At 49.6% G+C, this 23,339-nt stretch overlaps 1 protein-coding gene across 4 annotated transcripts in view; it reads right to left on the reverse strand.

Annotated features, from left to right (window-relative positions):
• mical3a (microtubule associated monooxygenase, calponin and LIM domain containing 3a) overlaps positions 1-23,339 on the reverse strand; it is a 706,722-nt gene that overhangs the window by 573,195 nt on the left and 110,188 nt on the right. For all 4 annotated transcript variants that reach the window (XM_086008561.1, XM_086008560.1, XM_086008562.1 and 1 more), the window contains exons 6-7: positions 12,214-12,369; positions 11,134-11,234 (exon numbers count right to left, since the gene is read on the reverse strand). In XM_086008561.1, the coding sequence (XP_085864687.1) occupies positions 11,134-11,234; positions 12,214-12,369 (257 nt within the window). The remainder of the gene's footprint in view (positions 1-11,133; positions 11,235-12,213; positions 12,370-23,339) is intronic.

Genomic DNA, 23,339 nt, shown 5'->3' on the forward strand with positions numbered 1-23,339 from the left:
ATCACTGCCTGTTTTCTGTGTCTTCTAACTGCCTGCTTTCTGTGTCTTTTCCCTTCCCCCAGTCCTCATGTATTATGCATTGGAATGTGCTGGAACTGGTTGTGTGCAGGGCTCCGCCCATACCTGGCTCCTTTGTAATCTAACTTCAGTCCGGCATCAGCCTCCTGAAGGTAGACATCTCTCTATTTTACGTGTTATGTTCTGAGTTAATAAAAGCCTTACTTTTGTTCTGCTAACTTCGAGTCTCGGAATAATTGAGGCACATCAATTTTATTAACTCAATTTTCAACACTATGGATCAACTCCTGAAACCCGAACGTTTGGATTTGGATCAACATGCTCCGGACGCATCAGCACGCTTCGGACACTGGTTTGACTGTATGGAATTCTTCCTGGACAATTCCGCAGCCGTCAAAGACGCTACGGACACTGCGAAGATGAGACTCGGAATGCTACGGAATTGGGTAAGCCACCGGGTTTACCCCCTCATCCAAGACGCCGATACGTACCTGGCCGCCTGCAACACCTTAAAGGCGCATTACCAGCAGCCTACGAATGAGGTGTATGCTAGGCATCTACTCGCTACTCGCGCACAGCGACCTGGGGAATCGGTGGAGGAGTTCCTAAGCATCCTGAAAAAGCTTGGCAAGGACTGTAAGTGCCGAGATGTAAAAGCCGCAGTGTACACCGACGAGCTTGTTCGCGATGCCTTTATCACAGGCCTCAGCTCCACTCACATCCGGCAAAGACTGCTGGAAAAAACGGGGTTGGACCTGAAACAGGCTGCGGACACCGCGCGGTCCCTGGAGATGGCCCAGAGAAACTCGGACGCCTACTCTTCAGCCCGCGCCGCCCACGCCGCCACGTGTGCGCCGAGGGCGCCGCCATCTTGGAAGGCATCTTCCCCGCCCGGCAGCCCGACACCGGCGGGGCCCAGCTCTCCCCCCAGAAGCCCTACGACAGCCGCGACGCGTCAAGGACCCAACTGCTACTTCTGCGGGCAGCCAAAGCACACCAGAAACCTGTGCCCGGCGAAAGGCACCACCTGCTTTAAGTGCGGTAAGAAGGGGCACTTCGGGAAGGTGTGCAGAGGGAACCCCGCCGGAAAACCAACCGCCGGAAAACCCGCCACTGCCGCGTGTGCGCCGTGGGAGCGGCCACCTTGGACGCCATCTTGCCCGACCTCGTGGGGTCCGCCATCTTATGAGCAGACAGCGTGGACGCCATCTTGTCTCGATCAGGGCCCTACAGTGGCATCGGTCACAGTGGACCAGACCAGGCCGCATCCGCTATCCAAATCAATGGTGGACATCGAGGTAAACGGGTGCCGGGTTAAATGCTTAATTGACAGTGGAAGCACGGAGAGTTTTATCCACCCTGAACTGGCACAACAACTCTCCCTAAAGGTGGTCCCTGCTCAGGGTACCATCTCTATGGCCGATAAAACCCAGACATCGACCATTCTGGGTTACTGCACGGTACAATTGTGCGTTAACGGAACTGTGTATGATAATTTTAAAGTATTAATCATGAAGAATCTATGTGCGAGCGTGATCTTGGGTTTGGATTTCCAGTGCAACCACCAAAGCATCACGCTCAAGTACGGTGGGTCCCAGCCGCCCCTCACAGTGTGCGGTCTGGCTACCCTGAAGGTAAAGCCGCCTTCGCTATTCGCGAACCTTACCCCTAACTGCCGGCCAATAGCGACCAAAAGCAGGAGGTACAGCTGGGAGGACAGGCGGTTTATCGCGACCGAGGTAGACAGGCTCCTGAAAGAGCGCATTATTGAACACAGCAACAGCCCGTGGCGCGCCCAAGTGGTAGTGGTAAGGGGTAGCGAGAAGAAACGGATGGTGATCGACTATAGTCAAACGATCAACAGGTACACCCTACTAGACGCCTACCCGCTACCCCGCATATCAGAAATGGTGAACCAAATCGCCCAATACCGGGTGTTCTCCACCATCGACCTCAAGTCAGCGTACCACCAGCTCCCTATCAGACCAGAGGACCGCCCGTACACCGCCTTCGAGGCGAACGGACGCCTCTACCAATTCCTCAGAGTCCCCTTTGGGGTGACGAACGGGGTCTCGGTCTTTCAGAGGGAGATGGATCGCATGGTCGATGACCACCACTTGCAGGCAACCTTCCCCTACCTCGACAACGTCACCATCTGCGGTCACAACCAGCAGGATCACGACTCGAACCTCGAGAGGTTCCTGAAAACCACACAAAAACTCAACCTCACCTATAACGAGGACAAGTGCGTTTTCAACACCACGCGCCTCTGCATACTGGGCAGCGTGGTGGAGAATGGGGAAATCGGACCAGAACCCGACCGATTGCGCCCCCTACGGGAGCTGCCCCTGCCCAACACTCCCAAAGCCCTGAAAAGGTGCCTGGGGTTATTTTCTTACTATTCCCAATGGGTCCCCAACTACTCCGACAAAGCCCGCCCCCTCTTGAAAGCATCCTCTTTTCCGCTCTCTGCTGAGGCCCACGCCGCCTTCAAAAGCATTAAGCAGGATATTGAGCGGGCCACGCTACAGGCAGTGGACGAGAACACTCCATTTCAAGTGGAAAGTGATGCGTCCGACTTCGCCTTGGCGGCCACCCTCAACCAGGCGGGGCGGCCCGTAGCTTTCTTCTCGAGGACCCTCCAAGGCCCCGAGATCAGACACTCCTCCGTGGAAAAGGAGGCCCAAGCCATCGTGGAGGCAGTGCGCCACTGGCGCCACTACCTAGCCGGCAAACGCTTCACCCTACTTACCGACCAGCGATCGGTAGCGTTTATGTTCAACAATAAACAGAGGGGGAAGATTAAAAATGATAAGATTCTTAGGTGGCGGATCGAGCTCTCCACTTTCGAGTACGACATCATTTACCGGCCAGGGGCCCTTAACGAATCCCCTGACGCCCTCTCACGAGGGATGTGTGCCAGCGCCACCGAGGATCGGCTACAGACCCTCCACAACGACCTCTGCCACCCAGGGGTCACGCGGCTGTTCCACTTCATAAAGTCCCGTAACTTACCCTACTCGATTGAGGAAGTTCGGTCTCTGACCAGGAACTGCCGCACTTGCGCTGAGTGCAAGCCTCGGTTCTACCGCCCAGATAGAGCCCACTTAATCAAAGCTACACGGCCCTTCGAGCGGCTCAGCTTAGATTTCAAGGGCCCCCTCCCGTCCGTCGACCGCAATGTTTACTTCCTGAACATTGTGGACGAATACTCCCGTTTCCCATTCGCCTTCCCCTGCCCAGACATGACCAGCGCCACGGTCATTAAATGCCTCAACAGCCTGTTCTGCCTGTTCGGTATGCCGAGCTATATCCACACGGATAGGGGGGCGTCCTTCATGAGTGAAGAGCTACGCCAGTACATGCTGTCCAAGGGGATCGCCACGAGCCGTACCACCAGCTACAACCCCCGGGGTAACGGCCAGGTGGAGCGAGAGAACGGGACAGTGTGGAAAGCAGTCACTCTAGCTCTAAGGACCAAGGGCCTCCCTATCTCCCGCTGGCAGGAAGTCCTCTCGGATGTGCTCCATTCGATACGGTCGCTATTGTGTACGGCCACTAATACCACGCCTCATGAACGAATGTTTGTCTTTCCCCGGAAATCCACCTCGGGCGTATCCATGCCGTCATGGCTCTCCACCCCAGGTCCGGTACTCGTGCGAAGGCATGTGAGGGGCCACAAGACGGACCCTCTCGTGGAGCCAGTACACCTACTCCACGCCAACCCCCAATACGCATATGTCCGGCACGCCGACGGAAGGGAGGACACCGTGTCCATAAAAGACGTCGCCCCAGCCGGCATCAACAACAACCACGGCAATAGCAGCGACGACGATCACAGCAACCCTTACCCACCCACTATTCTTTCATCACCCCCGGAAGAACATCGACCAACGGCACCCCCACCAACTACCCCTTCAACAACCCCGGCGGCACCCCCGGCAGAGACCCAGGAGGCTACCGGGGACACCCAGCCGACACCCGCGGCACCACAACAGCCACGTCGGTCGCAGAGGACTATCAAACCCCCGAACAGACTAAATCTATAGAAGGGGTGAATGTGATGAAATATATTCCATTCATCACTGCCTGTTTTCTGTGTCTTCTAACTGCCTGCTTTCTGTGTCTTTTCCCTTCCCCCAGTCCTCATGTATTATGCATTGGAATGTGCTGGAACTGGTTGTGTGCAGGGCTCCGCCCATACCTGGCTCCTTTGTAATCTAACTTCAGTCCGGCACCAGCCTCCTGAAGGTAGACATCTCTCTATTTTACGTGTTATGTTCTGAGTTAATAAAAGCCTTACTTTTGTTCTGCTAACTTCGAGTCTCGGAATAATTGAGGCACATCACATGTTTAATAACAAAGGGGGAAAATCAAGAATGACAAAATACTCAGGTGGAGGATCGAACTATCCACGTTCGACTATGATATTATGTACAGGCCGGGAGCCCTTAATGAACCCCCAGACGCCCTATCGCGGGGAATGTGTGCCAGCATTCATACGGACAAATTACAGGGTCTCCACAACGACCTCTGTCACCCAGGGGTCACCCGACTATACCATTTTATAAAGTCCCGCAATCTGCCCCACTCCATCGAGGAGGTCAGGGCAATGACCAGAGCCTGCCGCATCTGTGCGGAATGCAAGCCTCGTCCCTACAGGCCTGACCGTGCACACCTTATCAAAGTCACACGGCCATTCGAGCGCCTAAGTCTGGACTTCAAGGGACCCCTTCCCTCTGCCGACCGTAACGTATACTTCCTCAATATCATTGATGAATATTCCCGCTTCCCCTTCGCCATTCCCTGCCCAGACATGACCAGTGCCACGGTCATCAAGTGTCTCTGTAATCTATTCTGCATGTTTGGCATGCCGAACTACATACACAGCGATAGGGGGACGTCATTCATGAGTGACGAGCTGCGCCAGTTCTTGCTCTCGAAGGGGATAGCCACTAGCAGAACCATTGGCTACAACCCCCGGGGTAATGGGCAAGTGGAAAGGGAGAATGCTACTGTTTGGAAGGCTGTCACATTAGCCTTAAAGTCAAAAGGCCTTCCGACCTCCCACTGGCAGGAAGTCCTCCCAGACGTGCTCCACTCCATAAGGTCTCTGTTATGTACTGCCACTAACGCTACCCCTCACAAAAAGATGTTCGTTTTCCCCCGGAAATCCACCTCGGGCATATCTCTACACGCATGGCTGACGTCTCCGGGGACAGTACTATTGCGGAAGCACGTGAGAGGCCATAAAACGGACCCCCTTGTGGAAAAGGTACAGCTCCTCCATGCAAACCCTCAGTACGCCTATATCGAATACTCTGATGGGCGAGAGGGCACTGTTTCCATAAAAGACCTCGCTCCCTCGGGGAGCGGAGAGAACGATGGGAGACTACCCGATGAAGACCTACACTACAAAGAGACAGGACGCCCAGAGGTATCAATACCCAACTTTAACTTGGAGGACACTGCAGATAACCTGGAAGACACTGCGGAGGCCCGGACAGCGGAGGAACCAGAATCCACTCCCCTAGAGGCACCCCAACCGGCTTTGCGCCGATCACTGAGAACTGCAAAACCTCCTGACAGACTCACTTATACCAATTTTTAAGAAACATCACCCCGATGGACTAAATCTATAGAAGGGGTGAATGTAATGAAATCTGTTTGTCTTGATCCTGTATTCGTTTTGCACTCATGTATATTACCCTCCCCCACTGTGTATAGTTTCACTTCCTCTTTCCCGACTAACCTGGGAGGTTCCAGGTCTTGGCTCCGCCCCTGACTTCTCTTACATAAAGATCCCAGGATCTGTATGACTCATTCCTGTGAACCAGTCGGCGTGTTGAGATGTTAGCTCTGATCTTAGTGATTAAAAGCCAACTTGTTTAAGTCTATAACTTCTAGTTTTGTGGTTATTGAAGGCCCATCAGACACCTAGGGCTAGAAATTCATTATAGCCCAGGAATGGGCGCTGTCATTAGGAAAGTTGGAGAATTAGCGCCAGGCGCTAATGCTTTAGGCTGCACGTAAAATTCGTGCTCACTGCTGAAAGAAATGATTGCAGTCCTAAATCAAGTCTTAAAGCCCAAGCTCACTGGCATTACACTCAAAGGGTAGACCAATATCAGGTGCCGTCTAATCGCAAGTCATGATTGCCGCAGGCTTTTTTCAGTACTGTTGCTACAGAACATTGCTGGCTGTGCAGCTGCCTCAGCAAGCAGCAGCAGGTCAAGGAGCAGGAGCCAGAAGACTGAAGCAGCTCATGGCAACTCCACATCCCAGGCATTGGTGTTCACCGAGGAGAGATGGAGGACAGTGCTCGGCAGAAGGACGCGCGCACACACACACACACACACACACACACACCACACACACACACCGCGACAAGCTGCCACCCAACCACCATCTGCGATGGAGGAAATAGTGCTGCAAATCATTGGGGCCCAGGTGGTGGGCGCCGTGGCCACCGGCAACGTTGACCCCCCCTGGGGTCAACAGTGCTATGTTCATTCCTACTCCTCCTTCTCACATTCCACTTCCCCCTCACCCCACAAGTGCTTCGCACTTTCCAGCTAATCATACTGTATGCATGTATTTTTCCCTTCCTGTCCCCCTCCCCTCACCTTAGCCTGACTCTTGTGCCTTTATGCTTTCAGATAATCAGCAAGCACCTGAGCAGCCTGTCTGTCCCTGAGGGCACCGTAGAGAGCGAGGTGGGAGAAGAGGAGGAGGAAGAACACACCGCGTCACTGCACATCTCACCCACAGGCACCAGCTCAGAGACTGGCACTACGCGTTCTTTAGAGGCTAGTATAGTCGCGGGATCTGCACAGGGTGAGGCACCGGGGACGAGTGGGCTGCAGCAAGGCCAGGGGGAAATGGTAGCTCGGGGGCCAGCTTCCCAGAGGGTGAGTTCTTGCACGATGGGGAGACGATTAGAAGGAGGGTGATGGGCGCGCACACGGAGATGATAGGTGCAATGGCAATGGTGCCAGAGAGCCTCTCGGCAATGATAAGGAGCGTCGAGCAGTCCGCCTCCAACATTGCACAAGGCTCTGCGCACACCATGGAGCCCATCATTTCCAGTCTGCAAAGGACGGTAGACTCCCAAAGAGACCGTGGCGACCCAGACCTGATGCCGCGTGTGGTGGACGATCTGGCAGCTTCCATTGTAGCACAGGCGGAAGCGACGCAACGTCTTAGTGCTGTAATGCAGTCTATGCTTGGCGACATCCAATCTCAGACTGCTCTCATGCAGTCTCAGCTTGATGCCACGCAAGCTCTGACTGCTGCCATCGTGGCTGGGTCTACCATCAACCGGGGCTTTCACAGTGTCGCAGCAGGCCAGCAATCTGTCCTCAGCATCCCAACAGATTGCTAGGGCTGCTGAGGTGCTGCCCTGGGGAAGTGGCAATGGGTCAGTGGAGCAGGAACCTGCTGTCCTCGCTTAGGATGACAGCATTCCTGCTCCCACCGTTGCCACTCCGCCATTACCCTTGTCACTGCCTCTCATCCAGCCAGCCCAGACTGCTGCCGCCCATGCTGAGGTGGTGCAGTCTACAGCCGGGCCTTCCAGGCCCAGAGCTGGTCGAGGGCGTCCTGCAAGGCCATCTGAAGTCTCCCACACGGACACTCAGCGGCCTTCCACCAGCCCTGCTGCAGCCACTGGGCCAACACTTTGTAGGAGCACTAGAGTAGGCAAAGGCACAGTAACGAGAGGCACTAAGAGATTGCACAAGGGTGAATAGTTAATACTTATGTTGTAAATATGTGTTCACTGATTTTTGATAAATGTATTATTTCAGTTTGGATTCTTTTGTGGGGTCTCTCATTTCAGCTTTGCGCTGCAATATGGCCTATAACAGGAATGGAATAATGGGGATATGGTGTGCAATGGGGATCTGGGGTTTAATTCATGCGAACCACAGGCTGATGAGGCGATCACGGACCGCCCTTCCGGAAGGCCAATTGAGTGGCTGCCTCCTCCCTCGCTCCTGTTCCTCCTCCTCCTCATCTTCCTCTTCGTCCTCGCCCGACTCCTCTTCATCCTGAGGTGGACCTGCAATCCCTGGTAGCAAGGGCTGGGCCCTCATGATGGCCAAGTTGTGGAGCGGGCAGCAGACCATCACGAAATGGGACACCCACTAAGCCGAGTACTGGAGGGCTCCTCCTGAGCGGTCAAGGCAGTGGAACCATTGCTTCAGAAGGCCGATGGTCTGCTCAATGATGTTCCTGGTGGCGGCATGGTTCTCATTATGTGGGTGCTGGGCAGGAGTGTTGGGGTTGCGGAGGGGAGTCATGAGCCAGGTGGAGAGTGGATAGCCTTTGTCTCTGACCAGCCAGCCATGAGCTTGACGTGGTGGCTGGAAGAGTGCTGGCACACCAGCCTGGCGCAGGATGAAGGCATCGTGGCTGTGGGCATCGATATTGAGGATTAGCCGCCTGTGGTCACACACCAACTGCACATTAAGTGAGTGGTAGCCTTTGCGGTTACGGAAGGTCTCAGGATTGTTATGCGATGCCCGCAAAGCCACGTGGGTGCAGTCAATGGCGCCCTGCACCATGGGGAATCCCGCTATCCTGGCAAAGCCACATGCACGCTTGTCCTGCTTCTCTCTGGTGATGGGGAAAGAAATGTAGTCCCTTTTCCTACTGTAGAGAGCCTGTGACCTCCCGGATGCAGCGATGGACAGCAAACTGAGATGTTAGCTATGTCTCCTGTTGCAGACTGGAAGAATCCACCGGTGAAGAAATTGAGGACGACGGTGACCTTGACTGCCACTGTGAGAGCCGTGGTCGCCCTGATTGGAGGCTGGAGATCTGGTTGCAGGAGGTGGCAGAGTTCTGTGACCACCTCCTTGGTGAAGCGGAGCCTTCTAATACACTGCTCCTCGCTTAATTGGAGGTAGAAGTGCTTTTGGAATATCCTCAGAGGGTAAGGCCTCCTGTTGAGAGCCCTGATGGCCCTCCTAATCCCTTTGGGCACATGTTCCAGTGTTTCTCACTGCCTCCCCCGTAGATCCTGAAGGGTGAGGTCGACTGCCAGTACAGCCCCCGTTAATGTAACAGTATATGTAAAAGTGTAGCAGTTTGATTTTTTTAAGAATAAATTTAGCTACTTTTTAGTTGCCACAACACTCCTGATACAAAAAGAACCTTTAAATTATTGAATGAAACTTTTGGACTATGTGAAACTGACAAGAAACCAATGAAACTCCACTAACCTGACAGCTGCGACTCATTGTTGATGATCCCTTTAAAGAACGTTCCTGGAGCCGGCTTCCTGGTGCTTCACGCCAGCTCTCCCTGTCGTTGTTTACTCCAGGCGCTAAGGTAGGTGGCGACAATCAATTTCACAGATCGGGCAGTCAGTGAGTGTTGCGCACACTCTGACGTCACGATCCACTTGGCGTTGAGGCTCCCGGCGATAACTGATAACTGTTACCGGCGGCATTGCGGGGGGGGGGGGGGCGGAAGGGGGAAGAGATTTGGTGTGCGGCGCTGGATTCGCCTTGCCCTGACGATAAGGCTCTAGCACCCTGTTAGCACCATTTGTTGGCGCTAACGGAAGGTGCTAAGGTACCGAACTTTTTCCCCTGATTTTCCAAGCAGTATGTGGCCTCCTTATTCTTCCTACCAAAATGCACCACCTCTCACTTATCTATACTGAAATTAATTTGCCAATTGCTTGACCATTCTGCAAGTTTATTAATGTTTCCTTGTATTTTGTTACAATCTTTCTCAGTATTAACTATACCCCCCAATTTGGTGTCATCTGAAAATGTTGATATTGTACTTCTGATTCCAGAGTCCAAATTGTTTAAGTAAATGGTGAACGACAATGGTCCCAGCACAGATCCTTGTGGAACATCACTTCCCACCTTTTCCCAGTCTGATTAACTACCCTTTACCCTTACTCTCAGCTTTCTGTTTTGAAGCCAGCTTGCTCTCCATTCTGCTACTTGTCCCGACTTCATATGCTCTGACCTTAGTCCCGAGTCTACTGTGTGGCAAGTTATCAAAGGGCTTTTGAAAATCCATGTATATTACATCTACGACAGTTCCCTTGTCACCTTTTTCTGTTACTTCTTCAAAGAATTCAATAAGGTTGGTCAAGCATGACCTTCCCTTTTCAAATCCGCGCTGACGACTAATTTTTTTTTGGTTGCGCGGCCCCTTTAAGGGACTGTGCGGCCCATTCAAAATACCGCGCATGCACAGCTTTTCCTATTTAAAAGCGGGTGAGCCGGCTGCGCGGGAGCTGCAGAGCGCTGCACGGCCGCACAGCTTAAAAGGAACATTGCTGACTACTTTATTTTAGAATTATATGTATCATTCTGTAACAACTTTGAGGAAAGATTTCATCATCTTTCCTACCACCGATGTTAAGCTAACTGGTCTATAATTTCCTGGAATTGTTCTGTCTTATATTCGCAATCACATTACAGTAGTTACCAGCTGGACTCTAATAGTGGGGTTCAGGGGGGTTTATAAATAGAATAACAGATACCCGGGAGTGAGTTACAGGCTGGAATCTAATCGAGGGGTTCGGGGGGTTTATATATAGAATAACAGATACCCGGGAGTGAGTTACAGGCTGGAATCTAATCGAGGGGCTCAGGGGGGTTTATAAATAGAATAACAGATACCCGGGAGTGAGTTACAGGCTGGAATCTAATCGAGGGGTTCAGGGGGTTTAGATATAGAATAAAAGATACCCGGGAGTAAGTTACAGGCTGGAATCTAATCGAGGGGTTCGGGGGGTTTATATATAGAATAAAAGATACCCGGGAGTAAGTTACAGGCTGGAATCTAATCAGGGGGTTCGAGAGGGGGGCTTATATATAGAATAACAGATACCAGGGAGTAAATTACACGTCAGAATCTAATTGAGGGGTTCAGGTGGTTTATATATTGAATAACAGATACCGGAGAGTGAGCTACAGGTTAGAATCTAATCGAGGGGCTCGGGGGGTTTATATATCGTGTAACCACCCCCCCCCCCCAATGTCTCTGGCGCCCAGGCCCTATTCTGCCTCTCTGAGGGATGTGATGTGTTTGGGCTCTAGTGCTGCCACACAGAGAGTGAAGGGAGAGTGCTGGCCTGCCTACCTGTAGTATCACTCCCTTCTCCAGCAGGCTCTGCTTCTTAGCAGTCATGACGAAGTAGTGCGTGTCGTCCTTGTAGTAAACAATGTTTTCTAAATCTACACCTGAGAGAAAATAACAGCAGCAAATTAAACATGGCACCAGCTAAACTAGTCAAACCGTTCAAATGCAGCCACTAACCCGCTCCTCAGTCACACAAAAGCGAAGCCTGTAGCAGTCGATCAGGCCCCTGCCTCAGAGCAAGTCTCAGTCAGAACCACAGGGCATCAGAGGGAAGGATACAGTGGGTCAGCAGCCACTCTCATTTGGCACTCACCCACAGATCACTGTACATACAGGAATTAGAGAGACAGACTATGTGAGTGTGTGTGTGCGAGTGAGTGAGCGAGTGTGCAAAAGTACGGCAGATGCAGTTCAATGTGGGAAAGTGTGTGGATCTGAGAAAGACAAATTGGAATATTGTGTTAATGGTGACAGACCAGGAACTGTGAGGGAGCAGAGAGATTCAGGGGTCCGAGTACAGAAATCACTAAAAGCTAGTAGACAGGTACAAAAAATAATTGAAAAGGCTAATGGAATGTTGGCCTTTATCTCACGGGGGCTGGAATACAAAGGGGTGGAAGTTATATTACAGTTGTAAAAAGTTCTGGTTAGACCCCATTTAGAGTACGGTGTGCAGTTGTGGGCACCGCACCTCAGGAATCTAATCTAATAATGGCCTTGGAGGGGGTGCGGTGCAGATTCACCAGAATGATACCGGGGCTAAAAGGGTTACATTATGAGGACAGGATGCACAGACTGGGCTTGTATTCCCTTGAGTATAGAAGATTAAGGGGTGATCTAATTGAGGTGTTTAAGATGATTAAAGGAGTTCTTAGGGTAGATGGAGAGAAACTATTTCCTCTGGTGGGGGGAGCCCAGAATAAGGGGGCATAACCTTAAAATTAGAGCTGGGCCCTTCAGGCATGTCAGGAAGCACTTCTTTACACAAAGGGTAGTGGAAATCTGGAACACTCTCCCCCAAGAGGCAGTGGATGCTGGATCAATTGGAGCTTTCAAGACTGAGATTGATAGAATGCAAACCTGTGGCTTCCCGCAGGTCCTGGAAAAACTTCTGGTTGAAGATGAAGGCGACACCGCTGATCTCCTGGGCCTGGGCCTCCTCCCGCGTGTGCCGGTTGATGAAGTTGGCAGTGATGGCAATTGCCAGCTTCCCACGGAACTCCTTCCTCCGAAATCCTTAAACAGGGACAGAGTTACTCAGGGGTTGAGGCATCTGCTGTACTCGAGTCTCAGTCATCATTATAGAGGCCATTGACAGGGGGTCACTGAGCAGGGCCCCGAGGTGTGATGTGATCAGTTATCAGAGCCAGGGACTCAGTATTATTGGTGAAACCATAGCACTGACTGTAATTGAGAGAGAGACTATGCTGTCTGCCTCTCACTATCTTCTTCTAACAGATGTATGATTAGTGAAAGGATTATTAGCATTAGACTTGTTGGCAAAAGTGAAGCCCATGGGTTTAAAGGGGCAGTGGCTGTGTGGATACAAAATTGGCAAAGGGACAGAAAGCAGAGAGCAGTAGTTTCTCGCAAGTTTTTCAGACTGGAGGGAAGTGGTGTCCCCAGGGATCAGTATTAGGACCACCGCTCTTATTGATATATAATAATGACCTGGACTTTGGTATAAGGGCATCATTTCAAAGTTCGTAGAGAACACAAAACTCGGAAATGTAGTGAACAGTGAGGAAGATAGTAACAAACTTCAGGAGAACATAGACAGACCGTTAAAACGGGCAGACACATGGCAGATGAAATTTAACACGGATGTGTGAAGTGATATCATTTTAGTAGGAAAAATGAGGAGAGGCTATATAAACTAAATGGTACAATTTTAAAGGGGGGGGGCAGGAACAGAGAGAATGGGGGCAGGTGTATGTACATAAATCTTTGAAGTTTGCAAGACAAGTTTAGAAGGCTGTTCAAAACAGCCTAACATCTGTGGTAGGGAAATTATTGGAAAAAATTATGAGGGACAAAATTAGTCTCCACTTGGAGAGGCAAGGATTAATCGGGGATAGTCAGCATGGCTTTGTCAAGGGTAAATCATGTCTGACCAATCTGATTGAATTTTTCGAGGGGGTGACTAGGTGTGTGGATGAGGGAAATGCTGTGGATGTGGTTTACATGGATTTCAGTAAAGCTTTTGACAAAGTCCCGCATAGGAGACTGGTCAAGAAGGTAAGAGCCCATGGGATCCAGGGTGCCTTGGCGCGTTGGATCCTAAACTGGCTGAGTGGCAGGAGGCAGAGGGTGATGGTCGAAGGTTGCTTTTGTGACTGGAAGCCTGTGTCCAGTGGGGTACCTCAGGGATCGGTGCTGGGACCCTTGCTGTTTGTGATCTACATAAATGATTTGGATGAGAATGTAAAAGGTATGATCAGTAAGTTTGCAGATGACACGAAAATTGGTGGGGTGGTAAATTGCGAGGAGGAAAGCCTCAGGCTACAGGACGATATAAACGGGTTGGTCAGATGGGCGGAAAAGTGGCAAATGGAATTTAACCCTGAAAAGTGCGAGGTGATGCATTTTGGACGGACAAATAAGGCAAGGGAATACACAATGAGTGGTAGGACCCTAGGAAGTACAGAGGGTCAGAGGGACCTTGGTGTACATGTACATAGATCCCTGAAGGCAGCAGAACAGGTAGATAAGGTGGTTAAAAAGGCATATGGGATACTTGCCTTCATTAGCCGAGGCATAGAATATAAGAGCAGGGAGGTTATGATGGAGCTGTACAAAACGCTGGTGAGGCCACAGCTGGAGTACTGTGTGCAGTTCTGGTCGCCTCACTATAGGAAGGATGTGATTGCTTTGGAGGGGGTGCAGAGAAGATTCACCAGGATGTTACCTGGGATGGAGCGCCTCAGCTATGAAGAAAGACTAAACAGGCTGGGGTTGTTTTCCTTGGAGCAAAGAAGGCTGAGGGAGGACCTGATTGAGGTGTACAAAATGATGAGGGGCATAGATAGGGTAGATAAAGAGGAACTTTTCCCCTTAGTAGGGGGGTCAATAACAAGGGGGCATAGATTCAAGGTAAGGGGCAGGAGGTTTGGAGGGGATTTGAGGAGGAACTTTTTCACCCAGAGGGTGGTTGGAATGTGGAACTCAATGCCTGAAAGGGTGGTAGAGGCAGGAACCCTCACAACATTCAAGAAGCATTTGGATGAGCACTTGAAATGCCATTGCATACAAGGCTATGGACCAAATGCTGGAAAATGGGATTAGACTGGACAGGGATTGATGGTCGGCGTGGACACGATGGGCCGAAGGGCCTCTTTCTGTGCTGTATAACTCTATGACTCTATGACTCTATAAAAGGCATACAGAGCCTTGGATTTACAAATAGAGGCATAGAGTACAAAAGCAAGGATGTTACGCTAAACCTTTATAAAACACTGGTTAGGCCTCAGCTGGAGTATTGTGGCCAATTCTGGGCACCGCACTTCAGGAAGGCTGATTTTTTTTTTATTCGTTCCTGGGATGTGGGCGTTGCTAGCAAGGCCAGAGTTTATTTTCCTAATTGCCCTTGAGAAGGTGGTGGTGAGCCACCTTCTTGAACTGCTGCAGTCCGTGTGGTGAAGGTTCCTTTGTCTTTGCAGTATATCCGTGTGACGTTGTTCTTTGAGTATCGAGGTTAAAACCCTTTTCTTATCAAAAGTTCGTTTAGCCAGTGTCCATATATGGCCTTCAACAAAATCACCTTTTTTAATTGGTTCTAATGGTCAAAATACCATTGTCACTCAAATTAAGGGTAGCATCTTGACTCCTCCTGGTTCAGTAATTTTCCAACAACTCTACCCTGTTTCATCATTATGTTGTTTATACGTTCTTCAGCTCATTTTGAGAGCAGTTTGAAAAGAGCGAGAGCGGGAGAACAGTTTGAAAAGAGCGAGAGCCGGAGAGGAGAACAGTTTAAAAAGAGCGAGAGCCGGAGAGGAGAGCAGTTTGAAAAGAGGCTGGAGTAATCTGGTTAACCTGGGCTCAGCAAGTCTTTGTTTCAGGGCCTATAAAAACAGGCCTTGAAGTGCGATTTTGCGCTGAGTGCGATTTCAGCAGAGTGCTGAGAGTTGGGTGAGTCAGGGAGTTAGGTAAGGCAAGGCCTCAGAGCTTCGGCGGGTGCTTCAGCGGTAGAGCGGGCCTACAAAGGGCTCCAGAGACCAGGTAGGGCTTACTTTGATGGTGGTATTGAATTATTTTAATTTGGATTGATTAAAAGGATAGGTCATGCCAGGAGAGCCCAGCCCCGTGATGTGCTCCTCTTGCTCTATGTGGGAATTCAGGGAGGCTGCCAGTGTCCCTGACCAACACGTGTGCCAGAAATGCTTCCAGCTGCAGCTACTAACGGAACGTCTTGGGACGCTGGAGCTGCGGATGGATGGGTTGTGGAGCATTCGCGATGCTGAGAGGGTCGCGAATTACTCGTACAGTGAGTTGGTCACGCCGCAGGGTAGGGCTGCAGAGGCAGAGGGGAAATGGGTGCCCACCAGGCGGAACAATATAAGCAGGCAGGTAGTGCAGGGGACCCTTATGGCCATCTCCCGTTCAACCAGGTTTACCGCTTTGGATACTGTAGGGGGGGATGACTTATTAGGGGAAGGCGGCAGCAGCCAACTTCCTGGCACTGGGGGTGCTCCTGCTGCCCAAAAAGGGAGGAAAAAGAGTGGGAAAGCATTAGTGGTAGGGGATTCTATAGTTAGGGGAACAGATAGGCGTTTCTGTGGCCGTAGACGTGAATCCAGGATGGTTTGTTGCCTCACTGGTGCTAGGGTCAATGATGTCACTGAGCGGCTGCAGGGCATTCTGGAGGGGGAGGGCGAACAGCCAGAGGTCGTGGTCCACATTGGTACCAACGACATAGGTAAAAAGAGGGATGAGGTCCTGCAGCAAGAATTTAGGGAGCTGGGTAGAAGATTAAAGAGCAGGACCTCAAAGGTTGTAAGCTCTGGATTACTCCCAGTGCCACGTGCTAGTGAGTATAGGAATAGGAAGATAGAACAGATGAATGCATGGCTAAAGGGATGGTGCAGGAGGGAGAGCTTTAGTTTCCTGGATCACTGGGTCTGCTTCTGGGAAAGGTGGGACTTGTACAAGTTGGACGGTTTACACCTGAACCAGAGGGGGACCAATATCCTTGCGGGGAGGTTTGCTAGCACTGTTGGGGGAGGTTTAAACTAACTTGGCAGGGGGATGGGATACAGAGTGGAGCTATAGTAGGGGGTGATTTACAGCCAAATACGGAGGAAAAAACAAGTCAGCTGGGAAGGCAGAGCAAATATGTGAAGGCAAGGCTGGAAGGCATTTATTTTAATGCAAGGAGTCTTGCAAATAAGGTGGATGAACTGAAGTTGTTGTTGAACACATGGGAGTACGATATTGTTGCTATCACGGAGACATGGTTGAGGGAGGGTCAGGACTGGCAGCTAAATATTCCGGGGTATAGAATCTTCAGGCGAGACAGAGGGGGGTGTAAAAGGGGAGGGGGTGTTGCAATATTAATTAAGGAGTCAATTACTGCTGTAAGGAGGGATGATATATTAGCGGGTTCCTCTAATGAGGCCATATGGGTAGAACTTAAAAACAAAAAGGGGGCAAGCACTTTGCTGGGAGTGTACTATAGGCCCCCGAACAGTCAGGGGGAGATAGAGGAACAGATATGTAGGCAAATCTCAGAGAAGTGTGAAAATAATAGGGTAATAATAGTGGGGGATTTCAACTTCCCCAATATTAATTGGGATAGTCAGAGTGTGAAAGGCTTAGAGGGTGCAAAATTCTTAAAGTGCATCCAGGAGAGCTTTTTGAGCCAACATGTAGAAAGTCCTACAAGAGAGGGGGCGGTACTGGACCTAATTCTAGGGAGTGTAGCCGGGCAAGTGGTGGAAGTGTCAGTAGGAGAGCATTTTGGCGACAGTGACCATAATTCGGTGAGATTTAAGGTGGTCATGGAAAAAGACAAAGACGGCCCGGAAATAAGGGTTCTAAATTGGGGGAAGGCCGATTTTAATATGATAAGGCAGGATCTGGCAAAAGTGGACTGGGAGCAGATACTTATAGGAAAATCCACATCAAAGCAGTGGGAGACTTTCAGAAGGGAAATAGAGAGAGTACAACGCCAACATGTTCCCGTAAAGGTCAAGGGTGGGACCAACAAGCAAAGGGAACCTTGGATGACAAGGGATATACAAAAATGCATTAGGAAAAAAAAGGGGGCTTTTGGCAGTTACAAAAGACTTAAGACGGAGGAAGCCCTAGAGGAGTATGAAAAGTGCAGGGGCATACTTAAAAAAGAAATTAGGAGAGCGAGGAGGGGCCATGAAATAACACTGGCGAGCAAAATAAAGGAAAATCCTAAGATGTTTTATAAGTATATTAAAGGCAAGAAGATAACCAGGGAAAGGGTAGGGCCCATTAGGGACCAAAGTGGCAATCTGTGTGTAGAGCCAGATGATGTAGGCGGGGTTTTAAATGAATTTTTTGCATCTGTGTTCACTATGGAGAAAGACGATGTAGACATAGAAATCGGGCAAGGGGACTGTGATATGCTTGAACATATTAGCATCGAGAGGGAAGAGGTACTAGCGGTTTTAGCAGGCCAAAAAGTGGATAAATCCCCAGGCCCGGACGAGATGTATCCCAGGCTGCTGTGTGAGGCAAAGGAGGAGATTGCAGGGGCTCTGACACAAATTTTCAGAACCTCTCTGGCCACAGGGGATGTACCAGAGGACTGGAGAACAGCTAACGTAGTACCATTATTCAAGAAGGGTAGCAGGGATAAACCAGGGAATTACAGGCCAGTGAGCCTAACATCTGTGGTAGGGAAATTATTGGAAAAGATTATGAGGGACAAAATTAGTCTCCACTTGGAGAGGCAAGGATTAATCGGGGATAGTCAGCATGGCTTTGTCAAGGGTAAATCATGTCTGACCAATCTGATTGAATTTTTCGAGGGGGTGACTAGGTGTGTGGATGAAGGAAATGCTGTGGATGTGGTATACATGGACTTCAGTAAGGCTTTTGACAAAGTCCCGCATAGGAGACTGGTCAAGAAGGTAAGAGCCCATGGGATCCAGGGTGCCTTGGCACGTTGGATCCTAAACTGGCTGAGTGGCAGGAGGCAGAGGGTGATGGTCGAAGGTTGCTTTTGTGACTGGAGGCCTGTGTCCAGTGGGGTACCTCAGGGATCGGTGCTGGGTCCCTTGCTGTTTGTGATCTACATAAATGATTTGGAGGAGAATGTAAAAGGTATGATCAGTAAGTTCGCAGATGACACGAAAATTGGTGGGGTGGTAAATTGCGAGGAGGAAAGCCTCAGGCTACAGGACAATATAAACGGGTTGGTCAGATGGGCGGAAAAGTGGCAAATGGAATTTAACCCTGAAAAGTGCGAGGTGATGCATTTTGGACGGACAAATAAGGCAAGGGAATACACAATGAGCGGTAGGACCCTAGGAAGTACAGAGGGTCAGAGGGACCTTGGTGTACATGTACATAGATCCCTGAAGGCAGCGGAACAGGTAGATAAGGTGGTTAAAAAGGCATATGGGATACTTGCCTTCATTAGCCGAGGCATAGAGTATAAGAGCAGGGAGGTTATGATGGAGCTGTACAAAACGCTGGTAAGGCCACAGCTGGAGTACTGTGTGCAGTTCTGGTCGTCTCACTATAGGAAGGATGTGATTGCTTTGGAGGGGGTGCAGAGGAGATTCACCAGGATGTTACCTGGGATGGAGCGCCTCAGCTATGAAGAAAGACTAAACAGGCTGGGGTTGTTTTCCTTGGAGCAAAGAAGGCTGAGGGGGGACCTGATTGAGGTGTACAAAATGATGAGGGGCATAGATAGGGTAGATAAAGAGGAACTTTTCCCCTTAGTAGGGGGGTCAATAACAAGGGGGCATAGATTCAAGGTAAGGGGCAGGAGGTTTAGAGGGGATTTGAGGAGGAACTTTTTCACCCAGAGGGTGGTTGGAATCTGGAACTCACTGCCTGAAAGGGTGGTAGAGGCAGGAACCCTCACAACATTCAAGAAGCATTTGGATGAGCACTTGAAATGCCATTGCATACAAGGCTACGGACCAAATGCTGGAAAATGGGATTAGATTGGACAGGGCTTGATGGACGGCGCAGACACGATGGGCCGAAGGGCCTCTTTCTGTGCTGTATAACTCTATGACTCATTGGAATTCACCTTATCTCTCTTATTTCTAGCTTCAAGCAGTATAAGACCATTCTATACCAAGGGCCCAGCCCATGTCAGCACTGTTTCACTAGTCCTGACTGTGTCCAGGCTATCTCACTTTAATCTACCAGAGGGATACCTTAACTCCCATCATCTCTCTCATTTTATGTCCCTTATACTAATTATCTTTTAAATATCTTTGCAATTAGTTTTGTTAAGCAAACTCTAACTCCTACTTAGCATTATGTTATTTAACAATTTCACCTTCACTCGCAGCCTGTGGCTGTTTGTTATCTGAGCTTAGTCAAAACTGCTTTTGACTGTCCTCGCGGCTGCATTCGAACAGTCTTTAACATTTCCATACCCACAGGGAATCATGGGTAAGGTTAGTTGGTCAATGGATACACTTGAATTTATACATATATAGGCTGGGTATCCTTAGAGTGGACAAGTCGCCTGGTCCAGATGGCTTGCATCCCAGGTTGCTAAAGGAATTGGGGGAGGAGATAGCGGAAGGGCTTGCCATAATTTTCTAATGTTCCCTAGATGTGGGGGAGGTGCCCGAGGATTGGAAAGTGGCAAATGTGACACCATTGTTCAAGAAAGGGTGTAAGGACAATCCAAGTAACTACAGGCCAATCAGTTTAACATCAGTGGTGGGTAAAGTTTTAGAAACAATAATCAAGGAAAAAATTAACGGGCACTTGGAGAGGTTTAAGCTAATTAAGGAGAGCCAACACGGGTTTGTAAAAGGCAGATCGTGTTTGACTAATCTAATTAGATTTTTTGACGAAGTAACAGGGAGGATTGATGAAGGGAATGCAATGGATGTTGTCTACATGGATTTTCAGAAGGCGTTTGACAAAGTACCACATAGTAGGCTGGTTAACAAAATTGAGGCTCATGGAATAGGTGGGTCAGCGGCAGCTTGGATAAGGAATTGGCTTAAGGACAGAAAACAGTGAGTTGTGGTAATTGGCTGTTTTTCAGACTGGAGGATGGTAGACAGTGGTGTTCCCCAAGGGTCAGTGCTGGGGCCACTGCTTTTTGTGATATATATAAAAATGACCTGGTTATTGGAATACAAAGTAGAATTTATAAACTTGCCGATGACACCAAACTTGGGGGTGTGGCAGTGAGGATGATACCAATCGACTGCAGCAGGACATAAAAAGGCTTGCAGAATGGGCAGATGGAATTGAATAGAGAAGTGTGAGGTGATGCATTTTGGCAGAAGGAACAGGGAGAGGCAATATACACTTAATGGCACAGTTTTAAACAATGTGCAGGGACAGAGGGACAATGTGCAGAGGTCCCTGAAGGTGGCAGGACATATTGAGAGTGGCCAGCAAAGCATATGGGATCTTGGGCTTCATAAATAGAGGTCTTGAGTACAAAAGTAGAGAAGTTATGCTGAACCTTTATAAAGCGCTGGTTAGGCCACAACTGGAGTATTGCGTCCAGTTCTGGTCACCACACATTAGGAAGGATGTGAAGGCCCTTGAGAGGGTGCAGAAGAGATTTACCAGAATGGTTCTGGGGATGGGGGATCTTAACTACAAGGACAGGTTGGAGAAGCTGGATTTGTTTTCATTAGAGCAAAGAAGGTTGAGGGCTGATTTGATAGAGGTGTACAAGATTATGACGGGTTTGGATAGGCTAGACAGGGAAAGGCTGTTCCCACTAGTTGATGGTACAAGGACTAGGGGACACAAATTTAAGGTTTTGGGCAACTTTTTTACGCAGCGAGTGGTGAGGACCTGGAACTTGCTGCCGACGGAAGTGGTGGAAGCGGAGACACTCAATGTTTTCAAGGGGAGACTCGATAGGCACTTGAGGGAAATAAACTTGCAGGGCTACAGGGATAGAGCGGGGGAATGGGACTGACTGGATCGCTCCACAGAGAGCCGGCACGGACTCGATGGGCCGAATGGCCTCCTTCTGTGCCATTATGACTCTATATGATTCCCATCTACTAAGAATCTCTAAATACCAGTCTTTTGTACAGTGCTGTGTAAGAATTCGCAATAATTTACAGCTCCGAAGATTAATTTCTTTGATTAAAGAATCCCTGGGTGATGCGCCTTTAAAAGATTCCAGGGATCAAAGATGGCCACCAGACCACATGGCCAAAAGCAAAGGACTTGGAAACAGCTTGTGTGTGTGTGTCTGTGAAGAAAGGTTCAATGGCAGTCAAATCTGTCAATCAAAGGGGAGTTTCCCCCCGCCCTGCAGCAGGACAATCAATGCCTGTTTACAGAACGTTCTACAATGTTGACTCGAAGATCAAGTGCTTGAAACTGCCAGCATGAACAAAGGAACTTTGTTTGCTAAGCACTCAAGACTGTCAATCAATTGCGGTTCCAGATGACCACAGGACAATGCTTTGTTTACAAAGAAATTGAATGCTATTAGCATTTGTTTGTATGTCAAGTGGACACATCCAAACTGAGGAGAAACCGTTTAAAATGAATGGGAGAACACATTCAAACCCATTACTGGACAATGGGGCAGTTGGATCCCTTTTGTTTTAGCCCAGAAACATCCAGATCTGGGCGGGCCCCAAAAGGGGGTATAAAAGATAGCTTCCCAGAAGCATCTCTCTCTTTCTCTGGCCTCGCCTCCGTGTCCCTCTACAGCGTGGGAGTCTGCCTGTAGAAGCGAAACACCAGCAGTTTACTTTTAAAACACTGGGGTGTTTTTCACTTCGGGGCAGTGAAGATCTAAGTTCACATGACACGGAGCAGGCATTTCCAGTGGTGAGCATATATTTTTCTGGCCTTCCACAAGGCAACTTAGAATAGGTATAGGGGCGGGAGTAAAGTGGGAATTTCGTTAGAATTGTGATTTTAGTCGCTTTCCTTCGTTGTGTCCATTTCTCCTCCCCTATTTAAGCAAGACAGTGTTGCACCTAGCAGAGAAGTGCTATAGTGAACATTGAATTCGGTATTTAAAACTGTATTAAAAAGGAGTAGCTGTTTTAAAGTACTGTATGTAAAACTGTATTAAAAGGGGTGTTGCATCAAGCTGAAGTGCTGTGGTGAACGCTGTGTAGTATTTTTTAAAGTCTATATTAAAGTACTGTATTTAAAATAAAGTAGTGTTGCACTGAGCAGGGAGCGCTCTAATGGACACTGAGTGTACTGCGTGTATTAAATAAAGGAGAGTTGCACTGGGCAGGGAGCCCTCTAGTGGACACTAAGTGTACTGCGTTTAAGCAAAAGTGCTGTACCAGGCATAAGAGCCATATCGATTTTTCTTTCTTTTGTTTTCAATAAATACTGCTCTGTTTTGCATCCAAACCACGAGTCACATTGTTTTCTGTCCACATCACTACCGAATAAGTCCGGGGGTCAGAACTCAGGAATAGGGGAGCGCTTCGCACTTTTGCTTAAACGCAGTACACTTAGTGTCCACTAGAGGGCTCCCTGCCCAGTGCAACTCTCCTTTATTTAATACACGCAGTACACTCAGTGTCCACTAGAGCGCTCCCTGCAAGGGGGTCCCTGGAGCAGCTCAGAGGTTTCTGACTGGCCAGAGACAAATAACCCCAGCCCCGCTAGCGTGTGGCTAATTCCGTACAGCTGTTAGGTAGGAAGTACTAGGATTTTGATCCAGCGACGATGAAGGAACGGCGTTATAATTCCAAGTCAGGATGGTGTGTGACTTGGAGGGGAACTTAGAGGTAATGGTGTTCCCATGCGCCTGCTGCCCTTCTCCTTCTAGGTGGTAGAGGTCGCAGGTTTGGGAGGTGCTGCCGAAGAGGCCTTGGTGAGTTGCTGCAGTGTATCTTGTAGATGGTACACACTGCAGCCACGGTGCGCCGGTGATGGAGGGAGTGAATGTTTAAGTTGGTGCATGGGGTGCCAATCAAGCGGGCTGCTTTGTCCTGGATGGTGTCGAGCTTCTTGAGTTTTGTTGGAGCTGCACTCATCCAGGCAAGTGAGATCGGACCAGGAGAGCACCGAGGCGG

The sequence above is a fragment of the Somniosus microcephalus genome, chromosome 16, assembly GCF_052327205.1.
Source record: "Somniosus microcephalus isolate GS21.2 chromosome 16, FLI_Smic_1.0, whole genome shotgun sequence".
Taxonomy (NCBI): Eukaryota; Metazoa; Chordata; class Chondrichthyes; order Squaliformes; family Somniosidae; genus Somniosus; species Somniosus microcephalus.